Genomic DNA, 27,906 nt, shown 5'->3' with positions numbered 1-27,906 from the left:
GAGATTCCTGCTATTGCACTTGCTCAGAGGCTTCTTCAAATTCTGACCACATTTTCAGGCACACAAGCAACTGGAGTAACCTGAAGCCAGTGCAAATCAGCTGCTCCAGGACACATTAATGCCGTAGTCACCCTCTTACTGCACACAGCCATTTTACACTCAGTTTGAAAAATAAAAAAATGTTTGGCTCTCGCCCTGCTTGCTAAATTAATGGAGGAGGAAGCCGCAGAAGACAAACAGAGACAGGAGGCCCACAGAGTGAAGCATCACCAGTGGAGACAGCATCACATGGGCAAGTATACGGCCCAAAGAGTGTATAGGCCTTGACTGGCTCTCCAGGAGATTTTGGAGGAGCTGTGTGGCAGTTGCATTTTACAAAGGAGGCCATCAGCCGACTATGCACCCTATTGTGTGATGACTTAAAGTCCTGGTCCACATGCAGCAGAGCCTCAACTGTAGAAATGCAGATGACCACAGCCCTCAAAGTTTACTGGTCTGGATCCTTCCAGGTACCCGTGTGGAGCCTGTGCAGGATTAGTCAAGGGGCAGAAAACTGACACAGGGCTGGGAAGCTCCTAAGATTTGGAATGTTCGCAGTCGGGCAAAGGAGAAGCCATTAATTTTCTACAGGATTCCGAGTTTTCCCAGTGTGCTGGCAGTGATCGATGGAACACATATTGCACTAAAGGCTCCTCTTCAAAATCCACAACGTTACATGAAAAAGAATGGACTACCATGCCCTCAATGTTCAGATAATCTTTGATGCATGGCTGTACATCCTGCATTTGAAAGCAGAGCGTGCAGGGATCTGTCACTATGTATTCATTGTGCAGTACTGGGTCATTGGACACATGTTCAGGGACGTGGGCCCAATGGAAGGATGGCTCCTTAGTGATGAGGCTTACCCTTGTTGCTATGGCTGACAGCACCTTTTCGTGTCTCACAGACCTAAGCAGAGGACAGATACAACCAGGTTTTTTTTTAATTCATGGGACATAGGCATTGGTGGCAAGGTCAGCATTTGTTACCCATCCCTAATTTCTCTTGACAACTGAGTGGCTTGCAAGGCCATTTCAAAGGGCAGTTAAAGGTCAACCACATTGCTATGGGTCTGGAGTCACATGTAGGCCAGATCAAGTAAGGATATTAGTGAACCAGATAGATTTTTACAACAATCAATGATGTTTTCATGGCATCATTACTGAGACTAGCTTTCGATTCCAGATTTTAACTACATAATTGTATTTAAATTCCAGCAACTGCCATGGTGGGATTTGAACCCCTGCCTCCATGGTATTAGCCTGGGGTCTGGATTACTAGTCCAGTGACATTAGCACTATGCCACTGTCTCCCATGCATGTGTATATGTCTACCAGGCAGGTTGTTGATGGGACCATTGGGGTGCTGAAGAAAATCGTCAGGTGCTTGAACAGGTCTGAGGTGCCCTCTATTAATCCTCAGAGATGGTAATAAGGGTCTTCATCTTGTGCCGTGCCCTGCACAATCAGGGCATGATGAGAGGTCTGGATCTTGACATACTGGGAGAGGAGTCAATTGAAGCAAAAGATTATGAACTACACATGGCCAAGGGACATGGAGTGTCTGCGGAAGGCATCACTTTGAGAGGGCAAGGAAGTCAGAAGCAACCATAAGATTATGGTGCAGGCTTTTAGCCAAACCAGAAGTGTCAAGACATGGCTTTCTTTGACTTCAATATCTGTTTTCTTACAAAAAATATTTCATGTCATTCATAAACATTAAGTGCAAATTGTTACTAATAACTGTAATGCTGTCTGAAAAAGTTAAACTATAATTATGAGATTTCAACAAATTGTTACAGGAACTCCAAAAGACTTTAACTAAACCCTGAGAAATAAATTTAAATGACAAACAATGTTATAGGGGAATTTAAACTCTCTGTAGAAATTTTTAGCAACTATTTACAATAATAAACCTTTAATGAACAATAATCAATGTTAGGAATTGTTGGAAACCAAGTTAAACTAATGTAAACTTCAGCAAATGTTAAACTTTGGCAAATGTTGACAAATTTAAATAGATTTAACCTCTTTGAATGAATAATGTTTTATTTAGCAGCAATAACACTTCAAAAACGAGGTAGTCATTGAACAACAACAACTTGCATTTATATAGTTCCTATAACATAATAAAACAGTCCAAGGTACTTCACAGGAGTGATTATCAAAAAAGCAGGACATGACAGTGACAGTGACAATGTTCCAGTCAGGCAAATTCCCCCTTTCCCAATCGAAGAGGAGGCAGTAGGGACAGGAATTAAATTTTCTGTACTCCTTTGAGCCACCCGTTTGGCCCCGGTACCTAAATGAGCACTTTGGTCAGCTGCTACTCTGTACCATGTCCTAGTAAACTCAGGACCGGAAATATGCCGAGTTGATGATTCGTGATCCTGTATTCAGTCCATGCTGACAGCCATGGACCACAGGAGCTGTAACCTCCATCTCAGGAGGAAGATCCAGAGCTGCCTCGCACTGCCTTCTGGTGGCACAGTACCTTGGATGGTTTTGCTGGCCAGGGAGATAGGTGCTTGGCCTGCTCCAGCAGCCATTCAACTGCATTCTTGATCTGTGGCCCCAGTCATCAGCCTGATGACTGGTACAGTGGTGGCTACCAAATACCACTGGGCTTCAGTAAGAGACTGAAGCCACGATTCAATTTGCCCTACAATCTGTCACCCAAAGCCTCAAGAGTAAATGTCTGACCTTTTATAAAGGTGGAAACCCTGACTTCTCCTTCACCATCCCATTCTGAGGACCTGCAGCCATGTGTTTTCCCAGCTCTAACTCTAAGTTGGTGCTGAGCATTACAGCAGACTTGCAGGATTAACTGTCTGGAAGCACAATGTTCTCGCTTACTCCCAGAGTCATGGAATGCGAGGTCCAAAGTCCAATTGGATAAACAAAAATGCTTAAGGACAGAAAACAGCGAGTTGTGGTAAATGGTTGTTTTTCAGACTGGAGGATGGTGGAGAGTGGTAGTCCCCAAGGGTCTGTGACAGGACCACTGTTTTGTTTGCTATATATAAATGACATGGATTTTGGAATGCAGAGTAGAATTTCAAAATTTGCCGCTGATATGATTTGGAGGTGTGGCAAGCGATGAGGATGAAAAGAGAACTGGATAGTTACCTGAAGAGAAAAAATTTGCAGGGCTACGAGGAAAAGGCAGGGATGTGGGATTAGGTGAGTTGCTCTTGCAGAGAGTCGGCACGGACAAGATGGGCCAAATGGCCCCCTTCTGTGCTGTAACCATTCTATGATTCTACATGAACCGCCTGCAACAGGACATAGGCTAGCAGAATGGGCAGACGAGTGGCAGATGGAATTTAATACTGACAAGTGTGAGGTGATGTATTTTGGCAAAAGGGATAGGGTGAGGCAATATATAATGGCACAGTTCTAAACAGTGTGCAGGAACAGAGGGACCTGGAGGTTCGTGTGCATTGATTTTTTAAGATGCCAGGAAATATTGAGAGAGTGGATAATAAAGCATATGGGATCTTGGGCTTCATAAATAGAGGCATTGAGTACAAAAGCAGGGAAGTTACGCTGAACCTTTATAAAGCTCTGGTTAGGCCCCAACTGGGGTATTGCATCCAGTTCTGGTCACCACACTTTAGGAAGGATGTGAGGGTCCTTGAGAGGGTGCAGAGGAAATTTACCAGAATGGTTCCAGGGATGAGGGATTTTGGCTACTTGGTTAGGTTGAAAAAGCTCAGATTGTTCTCCTTGGAGCAAAGGAGACTGAGGGGAGATTTGATCGAGGTGTACAAGATTATGATAGGCTTAGATAAGTTAGACAAGGAAAACTGTTCCCATTAACTGATGGTATAAGGACTAGAGGACCGAGATCAAACGTTTTGGGCAACAGATGCAGGGGGAATATGAGGTAGCACTTTTTTTATGCAGCGAATGGTAATGACCTGGAACTCGCTGCCCACAAGGGTGGTGGAGACAGAGATAATTAATGATTTCAAAAGGAAACTGGATGGGTACTTGAAGGAAATAAACTTGCAGGGCAATGGGGATCAAGCAGCGGAGTGCTACTAACTGGGCTGCTCTGTGGAGAGCCAGGATGGACTTGATGTGTCGAATGGCCTCCGTCTGTACCGTAAACGACTCAATGACTCCTCATGCCCCTCTAATGCTTTACTGACAGATGCCTCCAGACCTGCAGCCACCAAGTCACCTCCACTGACTCAGCAGTCAATGGTGACTCCACAGTCCATGGTGACTCCGCAGTCTGTCACCACTTTCTAGCCTGTCTCTCTGGAGATTCCACCTCCTTAAATTATTCCTGCTCTAAAACTGAATTGTGATGTTGGAGACCTCACCTGATGCTGAGGCTCTTGCTCACCCCAGTGGAATGTGTCCACACTGGTACCCAGTTAACGAAAGCTGGATGACTCTGCATCTGCTTGGGGATGGCCTCAAGGTGGTTGAGGGTTGGGGAGGAATAAAGCACACTCCCAGGAAAGAGCAGAAAAATGCAGCTCTGACTTTCCACTGACCCCTCATGTGGCGACACAATAGGGACAAGTTGCATATTAAAGCCAGAGTCTGGTCCTCTGGAAGCTGCCCCACTCCCTCCTCCCCTCCCTCCTCTCCACAGCCACTGCTTTCCAACATCTTGAATGATCTGTGAGTTTCCCAGGTGGGGTGGTGATGGTGGAGGGATTCACTGCAAGGTCATTGGTCAACTAGTCCCACCTGAGATATTTGAGCGTGGTGCCAACAGTGAGCAAGGAAGAAAGGGAGTCTTACTGTCCCTATTCAGGTCACTATATTTCTTGAAGTGCTGCTTCACAGTCCTGTGGCCATTAGTGCCTCTGCCACCTCCATCCACACACTTGAGGGATGAGTTGGGGGTGAGCTGAGGATCTGGTCTCATCTTCCCTCTCTCTTGTTGAGGAGGGCCTGTGTGTCAGCCTTCTCCAGTGAATCAGTCCACTATGAGAAGGGGAATATTTGAGACAATACAGACTTTTGACTGAACAATTTATATTAAGGAATTAAAAATCATATGTCAGAGAGCTGTGTGCCACTTGCCTTGTACTCCCCAGCCGCAGTCTGATGGAAAAAAAATATTTTTCTTTTATAGTCCTCCACTCTACAACCCCCATTGGTTCTTCCAGTTACATTCAAACCTCACAGCCCAATTATGCTAATTTATGGCCCATTTACATTCAGCCATATTTTAATAATTGGTAAAAACTTTGAGTGTAACTTGATACCAGCAGAATGGCTGTAATTTCTGATCCAACTTCCAGGCCAATCCGTTTTTGGTGATGATAAATGAGGGAGGAATGTTGGCCAGAACACCTATAACAGCTCCTTGCTGTTTTGTGAATAGTGCCATGGGAGTGTTTATGGCCATTTGAGCAGATAGATGGTGCCCTAAGTGAACACCTCATGAGAAAAACAGCACTTCCTTGTTACTGATGTTATCAGTCTAGATGATGTGCTTACATCCATAATGGAACCTGAATCCATAATTTTTTAACTCTCGTTACGACCAGGTGAGAAAAAGGTCCAGGGTTTCCTTTCAGCCTTCATCTGGTCTTATTCTGACAGGGTTTAATTTTAAACACACTGTTTTTAGCTTCTGCATTGGTAAATCCTTGTTCACTGCTTTTCAATTGTAAGGCAAAGAAACCAGCACAAACAGGCTTTCTTAGATTTAAAGAAGAAAAGTTGCAATTTATTCAACTTAAACTCTAATTTGGTTGACGCCTATGGATATACAATGTACCCATGCTAGCATGCATACGCGATGCACACCTGTAAATAGAGACAGAAAAGAGAAGAAAAATAAAGTGGAAAGGTTTGAGGCAATATCTGAAGAGTTTTTGTCACGATTCTTCGAGCTCACTGTAGAGTCCTTGATTGTAGGTAGATCTTGCTTTTCATTGGGGCCCAGTATTCTTCTTAAACCTTGTTTGCTGTAGGAGACTTTTTTCTCTTGGGGTTCATGTGTCTTCAGTGGATTCAGAGGCTTGTGAGAAAGAGATGGGAGCAGACAGGAGCAGACAGGAGCAAACAGTCTTTCTGATTTCAAACTGTTTGTACAATTCAGAAAACCCCAGGTTGCCCAGCATGTTAGTCATGTGATTATAAAAACAAGAAATGCTGGAAATACTCAGCAGGTCTGGCAGCATCTGTGGAGAGAGAGGCAGAGTTAACGTTTCAGGTCAGTGACTCTTCTACCCAGTGACAGTGAAGGAACGGCGGTATAGTTCCAAGTCAGGATGGTGTGTGACTTGGATGAAAACTTGTAGGTGGTGATGTTCCCATGCATCTGCTGCTCTTGTCCTTTGAGGTGGAAGAGGTCACGGTTTGGAAGGTGCTGTATAAGGAGCCTTGGTATGTTGCTGCAGTGCATCTTGTCAATGGTACACACTGCAGCCACTGTGCGTAGGTGGTGGAGAGAGTGAATGTTTATGGATGGTGTACTAATCAAGCGGGCTGCTTTGTTCTGGATGGTGTCGAGCTCCTTGAGTGTTGTTGGAGCTGCACCCATCCAGGCAAGTGGAGAGTATTCCATCACACTCCTGACTTGTGCCTTGTAGATGGTGGACAAGCTTTGGGGAGTCAGGAGGTGAGTTACTCGCCTCAGGATTCCTAGCCTCTGACCTACTCTTGCAGCCACAATATTTATATGACTACTCCAGTTCAGTTTCTGGTCAATGATAGCCCCGAGGATGTTGATAGTGGGGGATTCAGCGATGTCAGATTTTGCTTTGTCAAGGGGAGATGGTGAGGTTCTCTCTTGTTGGAGATGGTCATTGCCTGGCACTTGTGTTGCACGAATGTTACTTGCCACTTATCAGCCCAAGCCTGGATATTGTCCAGATCTTGCTGCATTTCTACACAGACTGCTTCAGTATCTGAGGAGTTGCGAATGGTGCTGAACATTGTGCAATCATCAGCGAACATCCCCACTTCTGACCTTATGATTGAAGGAAGGTCATTGATGAAACAGCAGAAGATGGTTGGGCCTAGGACACTACCCTGAGGAACTCCAGTAGTGATGTCCTGGAGCTCAGATGATTGACCTCCTACAACCACAGCCATCCTCCTTTGCACTAGGTATGACTCCAACCAGCACAGAGTTTTCCCCCAATTCCCATTGACTCTAGTTTTGCTAGGGCTCCTTGATGCCATACTCAGTCAAATGCTGCCTTGATGTCCAGGGTAGTCACTCTTACCTCATCTCTTGAGTTCAGCTCTTTTGTCCATGTTTGAACCAAGGCTGTAATAAAGTCAGGAGCTGAGTGGCCCTGGCAGAACCCAAACTGAGCATCACTGAGCAGGTTATTGCTAAGCAAGTGCTGCTTGATGGCACTGTTGATGCCACCTTCCATCACTTTACTGATGATTGAGAGTAGACTGATGGGGCAGTAATTGGCTGGGTTGGACTTGTCCTGCTTTTTATGTGCAGGACATTCCTGGGCAATTTTTCACATTGCCAGGTAGATGGCAGTGTCTGGGACATTGTCTGTAAGGTATGATTCCGTGAGTGTGACTATGTCAAGCTGTTGCTTGACTAGTCTGTGGGACAGCTCTCCCAACTTTGGCACAAGCCCCCAGATGTTAGTAAGGAGGACCTTGAAGAGTCGACAGAGCTGGGTTTGCCGTTGTCGTTTCCGGTGCCTAGGTCAATGCCGGGTGGTTCGTCCGGTTTCATTCCTTTTTATTGACTTCGTAGCAGTTAGGTACAACTGAGTGGCTTGCTAGGCCATTTCAGAGGGCACATAAGAGTTAACCACATTGCTGTGGGTCTGGAGTCACATGTAGGCCAGACCAGGTAAATACAGCAGATTTCCTTCCCTAAAGGACATTAGTGTACCAGATGGGTTTTTACAACAATCGACAATGGTTTCATGGCCATCATTAGACTAGCTTTTAGTTCCAGATTTATTAATTAAATTCAAATTCCACCTTTTGCTGTGGTGGGATTCAAACCCATGTCTCCAAATCTATACCCTGGGTCTCTGGGTTACTAGTCCAGTGATAACACCACTACGTCACCGCCTCCCCCTGTTGAAGTATTCTCGAGGTAACAAAGGCAATGATGAGTTTCAGCAGCAGATGAGCTGAGGCAGTGGCAGAGTTAGGCAATGTTACGGAGATGGAAATAGCTGGTCTTAGTGATGGTGCAGATATGTGGTCAGAAGCTGATCTTGGAGTCAAATATGGCACCAAGGTTGCGAACAGTTTTGTTCAGTATCAGACAGTTGCCAGGGAGAGGGAATGGTGTCAGTAACTAGGGAATGGAGTTTGTGGTGGGGTCCGAAGACAATGACTTCCATCTTGCCAATATTTAGTTTGAGAAAATTTCTTATTCAGTACTGGATATCGATAAGCGGTCTGATAATTTCACAGTAGTGGAGGATTTGAGAGAGGTGGTTATGAGGTAGAGCTGGATGTCGTCAGCATACATGTGAAAACTAATGCTATGTTTTACATAAAGAAACAACAATACTGATCTTCCTTCTGTAGTATTCTCAGGTATGAAGAACCATCAAAATCTGTCAGAATCTCATACCGTTCAGCTCCACTGCTCCTGGGTCTTCAACGGAACCTCTGCAGCTGTTTGTTTACATACGTTGTCAACAGGGCCAGCTCTAGGTAACTGCATGTGTGGCAGAGGGACTGCAATAATGTCTCAGTTGGCAGCCACAGAAAGGAAAATATATGGATTAACCTTCCCGTCCCCATCTGCACATAGATAGCCAGTGTAAGTAATTAAAAATAGATGCTAATGAGTAATTTCAAGTCAGGAATGGAATTTTGATATTTAAGAGTTACGATATTAAGATATTTTAAGGGTTACAAGGTAGCCAGGAAGGAACTGAAGAATGGACTTAGGAGAGCTAGAAGGGGACATGAAAAAGTCTTGGCGGGTAGGATTAAGGAAAATCCCAAGGCGTTCTACACTTATGTGAGGAACAAGAGGATGGCCAGAGTGAGGGTAGGGCCGATCAGGGATAGTGGAGGGAACTTGTGCCTGGAGTCGGAGGATGTAGGGGAGGTCCTAAATGAATACTTTGCTTCAGTATTCACTAGTGAGAGGGACCTGGTCGTTTGTGAGGACAGTGTGGAACAGGCTGATATGCTCGAACAGGTTGAGGTTAAGAGGGAGGGTGTGCTGGAAAGTTTGAATTATATGAGGACAGATAAGTCCCCGGGGCCAGACGGGATATACCCAAGGATATTACGGGAAGCGAGGGAAGAGATTGCTGCGCCTTTGGCGATGGTCTTTGCGTCTTCACTGTCCACTGGAGTAGTGCCAGATGATTGGAGGGTGGCAAATGTTGTTCCCTTGTTCAAGAAAGGGAATAGGGATAAACCTGGGAATTATAGACCAGTCAGTCTTGCGTCGGTAGTGGGCAAATTATTGGAAAGGATTCTGAGAGACAGGATTTATGATTATTTGGAAAAGCATGGTTTGATTAGAGACAGTCAGCATGGCTTTGTGAGGGGCAGGTCATGCCTCACAAGCCTTATTGAATTCTTTGAAGATGTGACAAAACACATTGATGAAGGAAGAGCAGTGGATGTGGTGTGTATGGATTTTAGCAAGGCGTTTGATAAGGTTCCCCATGGTAGGCTCATTCAGAAAGTAAGGAGGCATGGGATTCAGGGAAAGTTGGCTGTCTGGATACAAAATTGGCTGGCCCATAGAAGTCAGAGGGTGGTAGTAGATGGAAAGTATTCAGCATTTAGCTCGGTGACCAGTGGTGTTCCACAAGGATCTGTTCTGGGACCTCTGCTCTTTGTGATTTTTATAAATGACTTGGATGAGGAAGTGGAAGGCTGGGTTAGCAAGTTTGCCGATGACACGAAGGTTGCTGGAGTTGTGGATAGTGTGGAAGGCTGTTGTAGGTTGCAACGGGACATTGACAGGATGCAGAGCTGGGCTGAGAAGTGGCAGATGGAGTTCAACCTGGAAAAGTGTGAAGTGATTCATTTTGGAAGGTCGAATTTGAATGCGGAATACACTTAAAGACAGGATTCTTGGTAGTGTGGAGGAACAGAGGGATCTTGGGGTCCATGTCCATAGATCGCTCATAGTTGCCACCCAAGTTGATAGGGTTGTTAAGAAGGCGTATGGTGTGTTGGCTTTCATTAACAGGGGGATTGAGTTTAAGAGCCGCGAGGTTATGCTGCAGCTCTATAAGGCCCTGGTTCGACCACACTTGGAATATTGTGTTCAGTTCTGGTCGCCTCATTATAGGAAGGATGTGGAAGCTTTAGAGAGGATGCAGAGGAGATTTACCAGGATGCTGCCTGGACTGGAGGTCATGTCCTACGAAGAAAGATTGAGGGAGCTGGGGCTTTTCTCACTGGAGCGAAGAAGGATGAGAGGTGACTTGATAGAGGTGTACAAGATGATGAGAGGCATAGATAGAGTGGATAGCCAGAGACTTTTTCCCAGGGTGGAAAGGGCTATCACCAGGGGGCATAATTTTAAGATGATTGGAGGAAGGTTTCGGGGAGATGTCAGAGGTAGGTTCTTTACACAGAGAGTGGTGGGTGCGTGGAATGCGCTGCCAGCGGTGGTGGTAGAAGCAGATACATTAGGGGCATTTAAGCGACTCTTGGATAGGTACATGGATGATAGTAGAATGAAGGGTAGGTAGTTAGTTTGATCTGAGAGTAGGTTAAAGGTTCGGCACAACATCGTGGGCCGAAGGGCCTGTACTGTGCTGTACTGTTCTATGTTCTAAGATCACTCAAGTCGAATTACTGTTTTTCTATCACTTCCAGGTATTTGTTTTATGTAAACTTGCGTTCAAAGTCTCTCCAATAGCTCAGAGGGTTTGCATTGAATAACTGATCAACAGGGTACCAGGATCGATCACTAGTCTGAACTGCATTAGCTGGTATTAGCCGGGCCAGTAATATTGGCACAATTGGTCGAATAGCTTGTGGGTTGGGAAGGGGGCTTGGGGCAGTGAGTGAGGTAGTCAAGCTTCCCAGTCATGATCACTATCATTACCCTTGATGGGGAGCAGAGAAAAGAGGGGGGAAAGAACCTGTGATATGACAAAACTCAGCTCGGTTCTCGGTTGTGATCGAATAGCCAGCCAAGAATCACTGCCAAGGCTGATCAGCGAATAACAGCCATGGGAGTGATAAGTACTTTGTACTCATGGAACCATATCATAGGAAAAAGTCACTGCCTCGAGTATAAAATAAAAATATGATTTATTTTTATAAAGCAGCTTCAGTGTTAAGTATTCCAACCACCCTGGTAATTAAGTGTAAGTTATGACTGTGTGGGCAGACTTGTGCTGTAAACTCCTGCACTCTTAATTTCACAGGGGACCCTCCACAGCCAAATACAAAGTCTTGAACCTACTTGTCTGTATTGGACTAAAGCCCAGAGGCCAGTATTCAAACCTTACTATACCAACCACTTCTTTGAAATGTTGAGTTTAATCTTCCTTACAATGAAAATGCTTATTAAATAAACTACATTCATAAAGATCATTAATGGCGTTTTAACAGTTACTAATCTCTAAATTTTACTTTAATAAAAATAAATACCAGATGGACAGTTTGGTCAAGTTCTTTATTAAACTATTTACTTTGATGAGCACAATTCAACGATTCCTGTTGGTGTCTCATCCGGCAGCATGCTGACTTTAATATGTAAAATAGCAAATCCAACTTCCTTTATTTATAAATGTAAGAATGTAGATACATTGTAGGCAAACAGAACTTGGAACAACACGTAGCACCTTTACATCGACTGATCTTTTAAGTAACCAAATATTTTACAGCCAGTATGATCTAAAATTCTAAGCATTCAAACCTTCACATAAATATTTGGGAATGTTACATTTTGGTAAAAGCAATTTTTCCTCCTTGTGTTTATGGAATAGGTTTGTTATACAATGCCCTGCACTGTAAACTATTCTGCATTCTGACCACAGAACAAACTAAACAGTTCAACAAACTAATTAAAACTAGCTGCCAGTTTTACTGTTTGAAGGACCTTACAACCCTACATTAAAATTAAAAATGTAACTTAATGGAACTCATTACAATGACGAATAAACCAAAAGTCTTGTTGCTGTTATATGGCAATATGCAATTAAGATGGTATTCATAAAACAAATACTATTGCTGCAGATCAGTACTAGTTGGGCAATGTGAATTGGTCTAGGAAGAAACTTAAGAGGTAGCCATAAAACTTTCAATAAGATTTCAGACATGGTCCCAATATTTGGATGTCAGTTATGTAAACATATTGTTTCACTGTGATTTTACAAGTTCCTAATATATTTCATTAAAAAATGACAATTATTGTAGGTTCCATACTAATTTGGCATAAGTCATTTGTTGTCTCTCATCTTCACACAAGACACACAATATAGCCTATAGTTTTATAGCTCACTGGTTGTTTTCCACTGCATCAATGACACAGCTTATAAAATATTTTAAGTTGGTAATCAATTGAAAATGAAAGTTCATTTTATCAGTATATATATGGTAGAAATATCTGGCACAAAGTTTTTCCATGCATTATAAAAAGGTGGTTCTATTATTTTGTGGCTAACATTTCTCTGAAAAACTGACTATGGTTTTCTGAATACATTTTGGCCTACTGACAATATTTATTCAGTTGTGCATATTCCAAATATTGCTATTGAATAATTTCTGGTATTGGATTATTTAACATATTGTAGAGTAGATCAACTCCATAACTCTGGCTTTGGCACCTACGTAAAAGGGACTTTACACCAAGGGACACATTATGAAGTCCACATCATATTGTTTCTCTATTAAAGAGGCAACCACAAACATGCTTGTTGTATCAGTGGTTTAGTACAGCAAAATGGTCCACAGACCTCCAGATAGAAATTCACTGCTCCATGCCTCATCATGAATCTACTAAAAATACATTGCAAGCAACTATTCTCCCTGATATAAAACCAGCACATTTAATTTCCAATAGTACAATTCTGTATAGTGCACAATTTCCACACATTAATAAAAAAGGATAGCAAGTACAGAAAAAAAATTAGGGAAGCAATCAATCCAAACACTTGTATATGCCATCTTTCCCTTTCAAAACCTACTGGTCCAACAATTTAAATGATAGATTTAGTTACTTTGAGCCATTTGCTTACGATTAACGCTGATTACTTAAAAACCTTAGCTGCCAAACATACAGTTGCATTTAGCTGGATTCAGCTGATTCTCTAACTTTTGCATGTAGGGCATCACAAGTCTTCTTTGCATCACCCAACAACATGGTAGTGTTGGGTTTGTAAAAGATTGGATTGTCAACAGCAGCATAGCCGACTCCCAGAGATCTCTTCATCACAATCACCTGGAAAAACAACAACGATGTCAATCACAAGCTGGTAACTGAGAGCTCTGCCGGTAACTCAGTGGATAAATAAACACATCAGGAGTTTCCCAGGTTTGATCCCTATCTGCTGCTGAGTTATCTGATCTCAGCCAGGTCAATAATTGGGCTGAATTATCATTGACCAGAAACTTAACTGGACTAGCCATACAAATATTGTGGTTACAAGAGCAGATCAGAGGCTGGGAATCCTGCGGCGAGTAACTCACCGCCTGTCCACCATCTACAAGGCACAAATCAGGAGTGTGATGGAATACTCTCCACTTGCCTGGATGTGTGCAGCTCCAACAACATTCAAGAAGCTCCACAGCATCCAGGATAAGGCAGCCCACTTGATTGGCACACCATCCACTACCTTCAACATCCAGTCCCTCCACAACTGACGCACTGTGGCAGCAGTGTGTACCATTTATAAGATGGGCTGAATGACATCCCAATTGGCCGAATGGCCTCCCTCTGTGCTGTTAATGACTCTATGACTTTATGCACTGCAGCAACCCGCCAAGGCTCCTTCGACAGCACCTTCCAAACTCGCGACCTCTACCACCTAGAAGGACAAGGGCAACAGATGCATGGGAACACCACCACCTCCAAGTTCCCCTCCAAGTCACACACTGTATCTACCCCACAAAGACTGCAACAGTTTAAGAAGGCAGCTCACCACCACCTTCTCAAGGGCAATTAGGGATGGGTAATAAATGCTGGCCTTGCCAGCAACACCCACATCTCAAGGATTAATATAAAGAAAGGGGATACTGCAAATGGCTGGGCTGAGATCAGGCATCCGTTGTCTAGAGAGGGGAAAAATCCTGCCTCTGACTGCTATTCATTGATCGCTACTGAAACAGTGAGGGCTGAATTTTACCAAACCTATGGAGAAGGGCTGGGAGGTGGAAGACTTTGTAAAATGGCAATGGAAGGTGTCGGGAGGGGACTTCGATGCTTTCCTGCTGTCACAGGATATTGTCAATGGCAGACCGGCCCTCTGACTGGATGCTGACAGCCAGTTATTTCAATTAATTGGCCAATTGACAACCAACTCCTGCCCCCGCCAGCACTGTACCAGCGTCGGGACGGGTCCCTACCACATGGGGAGACTGCCAGGTATACCAAGGTGCCCTCTCAGTCAATTCCTTGGTGGGGGAGGGGGGGGGGGGAGGGGTCTGGTGGGCCTTTCTTTATTTCCTTATGGCCTACAGAGGGGCCGTCCAGTGGCATCACTGCCGCCACCATCCCTCTAATCATCAGGGCCTGCTTTCCTGGCCCCAGCACATTAAATAAAAAATTTATCTGGCCTTTGAGGATGCTTCTTCTCTCTGCACCTCAGCAATAGCCACGTCTATCAGTGGTGCTGCTGAGGCTGCCAAGGGTGGGCTGCTGTCCTTAATTAGCCACAGTCCCAGTGGCAGCCTCTTAATTGGCTGCCGCTGGTAAAATCCCGCCCGGGGTCCTGCCGTCCACCTGCATGGACCCAGGACCTGCAGCAGGACTTCCTTGCTTTTGTTAAAACGCAGCCCTGAGTGTCTCTGCATGCAAACATCAGTTAAGGGCAGAATCTGTCTCAGCTGTGACGCTTCCCATGGTCAAACTAGCTTCCAGTACCCATCATCCAACTTCCAGAAAAGAAGAATGAGCAGCAGGGAAGAGCTCTGGGGTGAGACATGGAGTATTTCATGGAACAAGCAATAACTAAGAAAACAGTCAGAAAGATGGATTCAGTTGCACTGATAGTTGTCAACCAGTTTGCACAGATGTAAACTGATGCCATCGACCACTGAGAAGGACAACAGCAGCAATGGCATGGATATATTAGTACTGGTGACCTGCCCAAGGGCAGGTCCTCTGTTCATTTCTCCATGCTTCACGATCCTGCACTTTCCTCTTCAGTTGCTCGTAAGAGCCTCCCATTTTTTAACTTCTATGAGAAATGAGCAATATGACTAGGGAAAAAGGTCAAGAAGTGGTTTCCCATGGCCTTCCTCACAAGGGCTTTAAAGTCTTCTTCCTGAAGGATCATCCACCCATAGGCAGCCGTTGTCCCTTGAGAATCGAGCTCTTGCGCCATCACTATCGAAAATTTGCTGGTTCCGCCATTGGCCATGATTCGTAACCCTGAGCATGGGACCCTTTCCTGGGCCTGGGACAACTCGCAAAAGGGCCGGGACAGCCACCTCCAAGTTACACACCATCCTGATTTGGACACATAGCTATCTATACCTTCATTGTTGCTGGGTCAATATCCTGGAATTCCCCACCCAACACTTATGGGAGCACCATCACCACAAGAATTGTAGTGATTGGAGGAGAAGGCACACCACCACCTTCTCAGATTAAGGAATGTCCACTCGCCAGTGTTACCCAGGTGCTGGGATCAAATAATTTTTTTAAAAAGTTACATAAAGGATCATTGTCTGTCAATCCTTTCAAACAAGGATTAGGAGCCAAAAGTACATATCTCACTTGTCCAAAATTCTACTAATGACCCAAAAAACATGTTTTACAGAATATTGCACCAACTCCAATTTCTAGTAGTTTGCCTTCTAATCTCCTTTTAAGTTGTTCCAATTTGATTTTGTGGACAGTGAGTGGTGGTGGATGATGTAACTGGAGTCTCACACCACAAATGTGATCTCAATCCCAGTAATGTTAAAATTAATCGTGTTTCAAAATCACCAGCCAAAAAATCTGTCAACTATTTTTAAAACACGTGTGTTTTCATTTTTCTATAAAATCAAATCTAATATTTGCATGTACACCAGTCACACTTTTCTCTGGGCTGGTGGGGATTAGACGGGAAACTGAAGAGGGAAGTATGCAGTACAGTTTTTCCCTTTAGAATACACCTGAATCTATACACATGTGCTGATAACACATTTCATTTGGACTACAGTAAATGTGAAATAAATCAGGTCACTCATCGACTTTTATATGCAACTATCACATTAAAATCCTGCTTTACCCTTGGCCAAAATTTCCACTCCCTCGCCACTAACTCCATTCCTCTCCCTGCCACATCACTTGAACTGACTTACAGGCTGTGCAAAACCTCAAGTACTCTGTTCCATGCAAAGTTTAATTTCAAATCCCAATTCTAGCCATCACCAAACTTTATCGTCTATATTCTGTCCCACACAAAGCCCTACCTGTCCATCACTCCTCTCCTTGCCATTCTACACTGGCACCCAGTACTGCAATACATCAAATTTAAAATCTTCATTGTAATCAACAAATCCCTCCATGGCTTCACCACACTTTACCTCTCCAACCTTCTTGTGCCTTGTCCCCTCCCATGCCCTCCACTCTGGCCTTCTGTTCAGCACCCCTCCCTGTACCCCCTCAAACACCCACCCAACACCTTCCCACTCCACAGCTGACGGAAGAGTCTTTAGCTGCCTTGGACCCACTCTCTGGAATTACCTCCACCTTCCTATCTCAATATCCTCTTATAACAGCCTTCTGGAAATCTGACCTTTGTCCAAGACTTTCATCACCTCACATAACTCTCCAGACTTTGTGTTAATTCCTCTCATTTTCTACAAAGCTCCTTGGTACATGTTTCCATGTTAAAAGTGTACTTTAAATGCAAGTTATTATTAGTGGTAGTTCCATGGCTACTAGCCACCTTCCATTATTCACGTGTAAGGCTCAACAGTAAGTCAGGTGGTGACTACAGATAGCACTGCAGATAGGACAGTGTTGAGAAGCTGAAGCCCTGGTCAATTCTTCTCTCTGTAACCCAGGGCACAGAGGCCAATCATAGTAACCCAGCACTGTCCCAGCTGAGATCAGTTCATTTAGCACAGCCAAGCCTTACAGACTGTTTGCCTGAGTTACTCACTATACATTCACTGAGCCATTGGGTAGCACCACCTCAAAAATCTTGTGACTGAAAGAACTATAAAACTTGACAGTGGATTAATCCCACCACAAAACTTTGCTCCTTCTAAAATATATCATGATGGAATGAAATCCAAGAGCAACACCTTCACATTGTGATGACGAAAACGTTGAACTGATTATTTCTGAGTTGAAACTCAACAAGACTAACAAAAATTAGGAATAAATTAAATCAAACGTTATCTGCCAGTTACAATAATTGTTACAAGATATTTGCAGTTTTTCTTAAGGGGAGAGGACCTTACTTTAATTATCAAAGTAAAAGAAACAAAATTAAATTATTTCAGGAGGCTTGCCAACTAATTAAGTTATAATGATGCCAAACAGATTATGTTTGTCTTGGATTGTTGAATATAGGTGTATTTGGATTTTCAAAAAGCATTTGATAGGGTGCCGCATAAGAGATTATTACTCAAAATTAGTGCCCATGGGATTGAAAGTAATATATTGGCATGGATTGAGGATTGGTTAATGGACAGAAAACAGAGAGTATGAATAAACAGTCATTTTCATCTTGGCAGGCTGTAACTATTGGGGTACCACAAGCATCAGTGCTTGAGCCTCAGCTATTTACAATTTGTTTTAATAACTTAGATGAGGAGACTGTGCAATGTATCCAAGTTTGTTGAAGATACAAAGCTAGGTTGGAAAGTATGCAGTGAGGAGGATGCAAAGAGGATACAAAGGGACAGGGACAGGCTAAGTGAGTGGGTAAAAATGTGGCAGATGGAACATAATATAGGGAAGTGTGAAATTATCCACTTTAATATAAAAAAATAGAAATGCAGAGTATTTTTTTAAAAATGAGGGACTGGGTAATATTGGTGTTCAGAGGAACCTGGGTGTCTTTGTACATGAATCACAGAAAATTAACAGGCAAGCACGGCATGCAATTAGGAAATCAAATGGTATGTTAGCTTTTTTTACAAAGGGATTGGAATGTAAGAGTAAAGAAATCTTACTGCAATTATATAGGGCCTTGGTGAGACCACACCTTCAGTACTGTGTACAGTTTTGGTCTCCTTACCTAAGGAAGGAGATACTTGTCCTAGACAGAGTGCAATGAAGGTTCACTAGACTGGTTCCTGCGATCAGGATATTGTCCTATGAGGAGAGATTGAGTAGACTAGGCTTATATTCCCTGGAGTTTAGAAGAATGTGAGATGATCTTATTGAAATGTGTAAAATTCTTAAGTGGCTTTACAGGATAGATGCTGAGAGAATGTTTCCCCTGTCTGGGGAGTTTACAACTCGGGGTGATGGACATTGACAGGATACAGAGCTGGGCTGAGAAGTGGCAGATGGAGTTCAACCTGGAAAAGTGTGAAGTGATTCATTTTGGAAGGTCGAATTTGAATGCGGAATACAGGCTTAAAGACAGGATTCTTGGTAGTGTGGAGGAACAGAGAGATCTTGGGGTCCATGTCCATAGATCGCTCAAAGTTGCCACCCAAGTTGATAGGGTTGTAAGAAGGCGTATGGTGTGTTGGCTTTCATTAACAGGGGGAATTGAGTTTAAGAGCCGCGAGGTTATGCTGCAGCTCTATAAGGCCCTGGTTCGACCACACTTGGAATATTGTGTTCAGTTCTGGTCGCCTCATTATAGGAAGGATGTGGAAGCTTTAGAGAGGGTGCAGAGGAGGTTTACCAGGATGCTGCCTGGACTGGAGGGCATGTCCTACAAAGAAAGATTGAGGGAGCTAGGGCTTTTCTCATTGGAGCGAAGAAGGATGAGAGGTGACTTGATAGAGGGGTACAAGATGATGAAAGGCATAGATAGAGTGGATAGCCAGAGACTTTTTCCCAGGGTGGAAAGGGCTATCACCAGGGGGCATAATTTTAAGGTGATTGGAGGAAGGTTTCGGGGAGATGTCAGAGGTAGGTTCTTTACACAGAGAGTGGTGGGTGCGTGGAATGCACTGCCAGCGGTGGTAGTAGAAGCAGATACATTAGGGGCATTTAAGCGACTCTTGGATAGGTACATGGATGATAGTAGAATGAAGGGTAGGTAGTTAGTTTGATCTTAGAGTAGGTTAAAGGTTCGGCACAACATCGTGGGCCGAAGAGCCTGTACTGTGCTGTACTGTTCCATGACTCAGAAAAAGGTGTCAGCTCTTTAGGATTCAAATGAGGAGAAATTTCATCACTCAAAGGGTTGTGACCTTTAGAATTCTCCACCCCAGACAGCCATGGCTGCTCAATCGCTGAGTATATTCAAGTCAGAGATCAATACATTTTTAGACACAAAAAATCATGGGATATGGGGAGAGTGTGGGAAAGTATAGGTGAGGTAGAAGATCAGCCATGACTTTACTGAATGGTGGAGCACACTTGAACGACCGAAAGCCCTGCTCTTATTCTTTATCTTTTTAACTGGAAGAATGAGTCTGCAGGTCAGTCCCCTGTCCTGGTAATATACACGCAAAGTTTATTATTTCTGTTCCATTTTTTCAATTTAACTTAAGGCCTTGATAGGAAAAAAAAACTTTTTGTTTATTCCTTCATTGGATGTAGATGCTGCTGGCGAGGCCAGCATTTACTGCCTGTCCCTAATTGTCCTGATGGGGGTGAGGAACCTTCTTGAACCACTGCCGGCTGTATGGTGTAGGTACACCCACACTACTGTTCGGTACGGAGTTCCAGAATTTTGACCCGGCAACAATGAGTCAGGATGGTGTGTGGCTTGGAGGAGAACTTGCAGGTGGTCGAGTTCTCATGCATCTGCTGGCCTTGTCCTTTTAGGTGGTAGAGGTCGCCAGTTTGGAATGCTTTCGGAACCTTGGTGAGTTGCTGCAGTAGATCTTGTAGATGGTACACACTGTTGCCACGGTGCACCAGTGATGGAGTTCAGCATTTTGAGTACTGTTGGAACTGCAATCATCCACCAATGGGGAGTATTACATCACACGCCTGACTTGCCTTGTAGATGGTGGAAAGACCTTGGGGAGTCAGGAGGCAAGTGATTCCTACAGAACACCCAGCCTCCTACCTGTTCTTGCAGCCACAGTAAATGGCTGGTCCAGTAAAATTTCAATGGTGTCCCCCAGGATGTTTACGGTGGGGGATTCAGCAATGGTAATGTCGTTGAATGTCAAGGGCAAGTGGTGAGATTGTCTCTTGTTGGAGATGGTCATTGCCTGGCATTTGTGTGCCGCCAATGTTACTTGTCACTTATCAGCCCAAGCCTGAATGCTGTCCGGGTCTTGCTGCATTTCTGCACGGACTGCTTCAGTATCTGAGGAGTCGTGAATGATGCTGAACACTGTGTCATCATCAGCGAACATCCCCACTTCTGACCTTATGATTGAAGGAAGGTCATTGATGAAGCAGCGGAAGATGGTTGGGCCTCGGACACTACCCTGAGGAACTCCTGCAGTGATGTCCTGGAGCTGAGATGATTGGCCTCCAGCAACCACAGGCATCTTCCTTTGTGCTAGGTATGACTCCAGCTAGAACTCCTCAGATGGGTTCTGAAGAAGGGTCACTTACCTGAAACGTTAACTCTGCTTCTCTCTCCACAAATGCTGCCAGACCTGCTGAGTATTTCCAGCATTTCTCGTTTCTATTTATGATGACTTAATTGAGGTGTACAAAATTATGAGGGGCCTAGATAGAGTAGACAGGAAAGACGTGTTTCCCCTAGCGGAGAGGTCAATTACCAGGGGGCACAGATTTAAGGTGATTGGTAGAAGGATTAGAGGGGACACAAGGAAAAACTTTTTCACCCAGAGGGTGGCGAGTGTCTGGAATTCACTGCCCGGATCGGCGGTGGAGACAGAAACCCTTTGAAAGATACCTGAATATGCACCTGAAGTCCTGTAACCTGCAAGACTATGGACCAGGTGCTGGAAGATAGGATTAGATTGGGCGGCTGATTTTCTTTTTAGCCAGCACAGACACGATGGGCTGAATGGCCTCCTTCTGTGCCGTAACTTTTCTATGGTTCTATGGTTAATGAGGAATATGCTGGGCCGTGAAGCTACAGAATGTGATTGAATACAATGCTGAAGACCCACAGTGCCACATGGATGTTCAGTTTTGAGTTGCTAGATATGTTTGAAATCTATCCCATTTAGTGCCACACAACACGATGGAGAGTATCCTCAGTGTGAAGATGGGACTTTGTCTCTACAAGGACTGTGCAGTGGTCACTCCTAACAGTACTATCATGAACAGATGCATTTGTAACAGGTAGATTGGTGAGGATGAGGTCAAGTAGGATTTCCCTTGCCACCTGCTTAGTCTGCCAGATACGTCCTCCAGGACTTGGCCAGCTCTGTCAGCAGTGGTGCTGCCGAGCCACACTTGGTGATGGATGTTGAAGTCCCCCACCTACAGTACATTCTGTGGCCTTGATACCTTCAATGCTTCTTTCACGTCATGTTCAATTCATCAGCTGAGAAAGGGTGGTAGGTGGTAGCCAGAAGGAGGTTTCCTTGCCCACATTTGACCCAATGCCATGAGACTTCATTGGGTTTGGAGTCAATGTTGAGGACTCCCAGGGCAACTACCCCCCGACCATATACCACTGTGCCGCCACCTCTGGTGGGTCTGTCCTGGGAGAGGGATGGTGATGGAGGAGTCTGAGTCATTGGCTGAAAGGTATGATTTGGTGAGTATGACTTTGTCACGCTGTTGCTTGACTTGTCTGTGGGACAGCTCTTCCAGACTTGGCACAAGTCCTCAGATGTTAGTAAGGGGGGTTTTTGTGGGGTTGACTGGGCAGAGTGTGCCTTTGTTGTGTCCAGTGCCTAGGTAAAGGCCAGGAGGTCTTCCCGTTTTATTCTTATTAGATCTTTTCATAGCGGTTTGATACAACTAAGTAGCTTGCTAGGCCGTTTCAGAAGGCAATTATGCCAATTGCATTGCTGTGAGTCTGGCATCACAGGTAGCCCAGACTGGCTAGTAATGGCAGATTTCGTTCCCTGAAGGGCATTAATGAACCAGATGGCTTTTTACAACAATCTGGTAGTTTCACGGTCACCATTACTCATACTAGCTCTTTATTGCAGATTTATTTAATTAACTGAATTTAAATTCCCCCAGCTGCTATGGTGGGATTTGGACACATGCCTCCAGAGCATTAGTCCAGGCCTCTGGATTACTAGTCCAGTAACGTAAACACAATGCTACCATCCCTTCAATTATTGATTAGCTCTGTACAGAAAGTGTGAACCAAGTGGAAAATGCACATTCAGTGTGTCCTACATATTCCTGTATAGAATGTCTAATGGTAGAAATTTGTACTTCTATTTATGTGAGAAATACATATTGCAAATCTTAATTTTGAATGCACTTCCTGTCTACAAAGCTTACTTATTGTCACGGATTATGTCAATCTTTTCCATTATAAATTTCAATGTCCACAATCAGCATTGAAATGGCAATGTAAACTTGTCAAGCTATAATTGCACCCACACACCAGTGATGATAGGCTGGATTTTGTTATCTGCTGCTGATCACAGCGGCGGGTATGCAAAATGGTGGCGGTCCCGCCTGTGATGTTTTTGGCCGTGTCACCGTGATTACGCAGCGGGCAGCCACTTAGCATAATGATGGCAGCCGTTCCCCCCCAATCATGTGACGGGGGCGGCATTGGCGACACTGTTTACAGCATCTCCTGATGTTGGATTTCAGAGTTCAACCCTCCCCCGACCACAGTACCCACATGCAGGGCTCCACCTTCCCCCCCGCCTCCAGAGTACTTGGTTGCAGAGTTCCCCCCACAGTAGCCACTTGCAGAGTTCCCCCGACCCCAAAGTACCTAGTTGCAGAGTTCCCCTCTTACCTCACATCTGAAGATTGAGCTTAGTGGCAATGTCCGATGCTGAAAAAGATTCATGAAGATAACAACACATAACTTACCTAAGCTTTGCAGGCACCAAGGTCTCCCACCTTGGTAGCGCCAGCTTTTCAAAGACAGGAAAGTGAAGGCACATGAGTGCCACACATCATGCAGAAGATTGCAAATGCCTGATAGGATCCCGGTGAATTATATACTAATGCATGCAAAACAATATTTAACACATTTAAACTACAATCCCACCGCTTCATGGCAGAAGTGCCACCATGGAACTTCGCCGCCTCCGAGAAAATCAGAACCCGGCATTATGGCGCCGTGTTCCATGGCGGACGATTCTCTGGCCCTGCCCCCCCACCAGAAAACCCGCCTTCCAACGGTGCATAAAATTCAGCCCCATGTTGTTATGTCTACCCTTTCACCTCCAGCTTCTCAGAAGCCCCTGTATCCAAACAATTCTACTTTTCCAATTCCCAATTTGCTGTCTGCTTTGTGACTTAACTGTAAACAATACATCAAGGCATCATATAAAAAAAACGAATATATGACTTTTAAAATCGGGATTGAATCATGTCTGCACACCTTGCTTCAATTACCCCTGCCCTCTAACTTTGCTTCACCCAAGCCTACAGCTCATCTTGACTCTCTAGAATTGAAAGAAAAGCAACAAAATGATGCAATTTCATCAAAGAAACATGAATGTTGTACCAAGGTACTTACACCAGCATGCAATGGTTCAGCATGGAAATTCTGGTTGGATCTGAGAGACATATCCATGCAAGGATGTTTTCATTTATCTGCCAAAGGTTTTAAGATGGTTTGCGGAATTTTTGTAAGACAGTATTCCTCAAATTGGTTTCGGAATGGTCAATCAAATGTCAAATGTGAAGGCAGTTTTTTGACACCTGGCATACAACCCAGGTCATTGGTTTTATTTTGGGTATTTTTGCTGCTACAAAAATTATTGGCTTCCCTTCAAACATTAACAGATTAAGTTTATCATGGCTGTCAGCTGCACCTCAAATTTCTCCATCTATGCTAATTTTCTCCCTTCCAGTAGCACCTGAAGGCATCAACTCCTTTCTGAGATATGACTACCCTGCAGTACCTTGCCCGTTTGCTCATTATCCCATGTGAGCCTTGGCAGTGACATAGATAGCATATCAGTGAGAGAGGATCCTTTTTCACTGACTTCTGGCCTTCTTTACTCACTTGTTTAGCTTTCCAGACTTCCAGCACAGGCATTCCAGCGATGATTGAATTTGGATCTTCTTGAGCTGCTGAGTTAACAGTGTCATTTGCTCCAATAACTAGCACCAGGTCAGTTCCTAAAAAAGGAGGAATTATTTAAGGCCAAGAAGCAGAAAAAGAAATAAACTTCTACACTGGGATGGGTTTTAAGAGCCCGCTGAAAAAAGGTGACCCACATGTGCAGGCGGCATGCCAAAGAGCCGCCATGATCTCATGTACGGCGGCTCATTTAAATCACCGGGGCTGCCTGTGCCCCTCCAATCTCATGGAGGTGACGGGCTGTCCGTCCCCGGCAATGGCGCAGCTGCCTGTGTGCTGGCCCTGGCGCCATTTTTAAAGGGTAGCCAGCCCAGCCAGTCAATTTGAATTTTTAAAGTTACATCTCCCCCAAAATTTATTAAATAAATTTCAAACACCCCTTTTCTACCCCTAATACCAATTACATTAACTATTTGCCCTTCCCCACCCCACACTTACCTTTGAAAACTGACCTTCCCCATCCCCTGCCAGACTGAACAAAGTTTAAAGTTCACCCCCTTACCATCATTCCCTACACCCATTATGTTTATTTGACCCCCCCCCCCCCACCCCCGCACTGAAAATCTTAAGTCCTCCCCCTCCCTGTCAGTGTCACGGCGGTTTTTCCCGGATAGGGAATTGAAGGCACGGGAATGCATTCCACCACACTGAAGATTGTGGCAGGCCTGGAAGATTGAAGGTAAGTTCATTTAAATTTCTGCATGTAATTAATATAAATATTGAAATCCAGGTCCTATTGCTCAGCAGCAGGGGGGCGACCACGGAGCCTCGCCACCGCTGGGTGGATCGGGCCAGGCCCTCCCAGCGTCATCCTCCATGGCTGACTGCGGCTGATCCCAGCTTTTGCACCCCACCTCCCCCCCGGCCGCCATGGAGCCCGACGTCGAGGGCTTGGTAACATCCAGCTCATCATCTTTTTGAGTCTTCACAAACTGAAGATGGATTTAGATATTGTTATAGAAGATTTGTACAGATGGCAAGTGACTGTACTCTCATATTACCAGCACAGTATAAAATGATCGTGGTGGAGGTAGGAATAGGAAACTTTGGGCAGGGGGGACGGGAGGGAAACAGCTGCGATGGAGAGAAATGCACTTATATAGCATATTATCAAGATTTCAGGACTTCTCAAAGTGCTTCAAGGCCACTAAGACAGTCTGGGAGTGACATCATTATTTTTATATGAGCAAACAATGAGTTATATGAGTTATTAATAAAATGAGCTACAACACTGGAATCTACCTGGCAATGCGGAAAATTGCCCAGGTATCCCCTGCAAACAAAAAGCGGGGCAAATCCAACCCTGCCAATTACCGCCCCATCACTCTACTCTCAATCATCAGTTAAGTGATGGAAGGTGTCGTCGACAGTGCTATCAAGTGGCACTTTCTTAGCATTAATCTGCTCAGTGATGCTCAATTTGGATTCCGCCAGGGACACTCAGCTATTGACCTCATTACAACCTTGGTTCAAACATGGACAAAAGAGCTGAACTCAAGAGGTGAGGTGAGAGCGACTGCCTTTGACATCAAGGCAGCATTTGACAGAGTATGACATCAAGGAGCCCGAGCAAAACTGGAGTCAATGGGAATCAGGGGGAAAACTCTCCGCTGGTTGGAGTTGTACGTAGCCCAAAGGAAGATGGTTGTGGTTGTTGGAGGTGAATCAGCTCAGCTCCAGAACATCACTGTAGGAGTTCCTCAGGGTAGTGTCCAAGGCCTAACCATCTTCAGCTGCTTCATCAATGACCTTGCTTCAAAGAACAAAGAAAATTACAGCACAGGAACAGGCCCTTTGGCCCTCCAAGCCTGCGCTTGGAGGTCAGAAGGGGGGATGTTTGCTGATGATTGCACAATGTTCAGCACCATTCGCAACTCCTGAGATACTGAAGTAGTCCGTGTAGAAATGCAGCAAGACCTGGCAAGTAACATTTGCACCACACAAGTGCCAGAAAATGATCATCTCAAACAAGAGAGAAACTAACCATCTCCCCCTGACATTCAATGGCATTACTAACACAGAGTCCCGCAGTATCAACATCCTAGGGGGTTACCATTGACCAGAAACTGAACTGGATTAGCCATATAAATACCATGGGTACAAGAGCAGATCAGTGGCTAGGCGTCCTACAGTGAGCAACTCACCTCCTGACTCCCCAAAGCTTGTCCACAATCTACAAGGCACAAGTCAGGAGTGTGATGGAATACTCTCCACTTGCCTGGATGGCTGCAGCTCCAACAACACTCAAGAAGCTCGACACCATCCAGGACAAAGCAGCCCCATCCACCACCTTCAACATTCATTCCCTCCACCACCGATGCACAGTGGCAGAAGTCCATCGACAAGATACACTGCAGCAACACACCAAGGATCCTTAGACAGCACCTTCCAAACCCGCGACCTCTACCACCTAGAAGGACAAGGGCAGCAGATGCATGGGAACACCACCACCTGCAAGTTCCCCTCCAAACCACCCACCATCCTGACGGAACTATATCACCGTTCCTTCATTGACATTGGGTCAAAATCCTGTAACTCTCTTCCTAACAGCACTGTTGGAATACACTATAACAGCACTATTTGCATACAACAAGGTTCTCGCAAAAAAGCAAATTAAATGATCGATCAATTAATTTGTGTTTTGTGATATTGGCTGGGGAGGAATTTGGCCAGGAAACTCAAAGAACCTTTTGCTCTTCTTTTTGTGGTACTATGGAAGTTGTTATGTCCACTTCAACAGGCTTCAGTTGAACATTTCATTTGAAGATTGCACAGAAAGCATTAGAACAGTCCCTCAGTACGGCACTGAAGTGCCAGACTGGGAAAAAAAACATTGCAGTGAATCTGACTGATAGCAAAATCCATTCCCTTTCAGCCACTTCTTCAAATATTTACACAATTCTTCTTTATGACATTTTTCCATACTACCTGCCTCCACTGTATGAACAGGGTAAAGTACAGTACAGGCTAGAGTGCTACCACTGAGGCAAACTGTTACATGCACAATAGGTCAACCAACATCTCAAAGAGAAAGGTAGCTTAACATTTCAGATTTAGCTTTTCATCACCCATCTTTATTAGAGGGTTACACTGCAAATATTTTTCCTTTCAAATGCTGACTAAACTGTGTTTCTAGCATTTTTAATTTCACATTTAACACATTTGCAGTTTATCTTATAGAGTCACAGAGTTTTACAGCACAGAAACAGGCCCTTCGGCCCAATGTGCCTGCGCTGACTATCAAGCACCCGTCCAAACTAATCCCATTTTCCAGCACTTGGCCCGTAGCCTTGTATGCTATGGCGTTTCAAGTGTTCATCTAAATACTTCTTAAATGTTGTGAGGGTTCCTGCCTCTACCACCTCTTCAGGCAGTGTGTTCCAGATTCCAACCACCCTCTGGGTAAAAAAATTTTTCCTCAACTCCCCTCTGAACCTCCTGCCCCTTACCTTAAATCTATGCCCCCTGGTTATTGACTCCTCCGCTAAGGGAAA

At 44.5% G+C, this 27,906-nt stretch overlaps 1 protein-coding gene across 1 annotated transcript in view; it reads right to left on the bottom strand.

Moving 5' to 3' along the window:
- Window positions 1-11,614: 11,614 nt before the first annotated feature.
- The window catches only part of LOC137370788 (NAD(P) transhydrogenase, mitochondrial-like), a 212,996-nt gene continuing 196,704 nt past the window's right edge, over window positions 11,615-27,906 (bottom strand). The window contains exons 21-22 of the mRNA XM_068032745.1: window positions 24,335-24,450; window positions 11,615-13,386 (exon numbers count right to left, since the gene is read on the bottom strand). Of these exons, the coding sequence (XP_067888846.1) occupies window positions 13,234-13,386; window positions 24,335-24,450 (269 nt within the window). The 3' untranslated portion in view covers window positions 11,615-13,233. The remainder of the gene's footprint in view (window positions 13,387-24,334; window positions 24,451-27,906) is intronic.

Source organism: Heterodontus francisci, chromosome 1 (genome assembly GCF_036365525.1).
Source record: "Heterodontus francisci isolate sHetFra1 chromosome 1, sHetFra1.hap1, whole genome shotgun sequence".
Classification (NCBI taxonomy): domain Eukaryota; kingdom Metazoa; phylum Chordata; class Chondrichthyes; order Heterodontiformes; family Heterodontidae; genus Heterodontus; species Heterodontus francisci.
The sequence above is the reverse complement of the archived record's forward strand: the minus strand, read 5'-3'. Positions and strand labels throughout refer to the sequence as shown.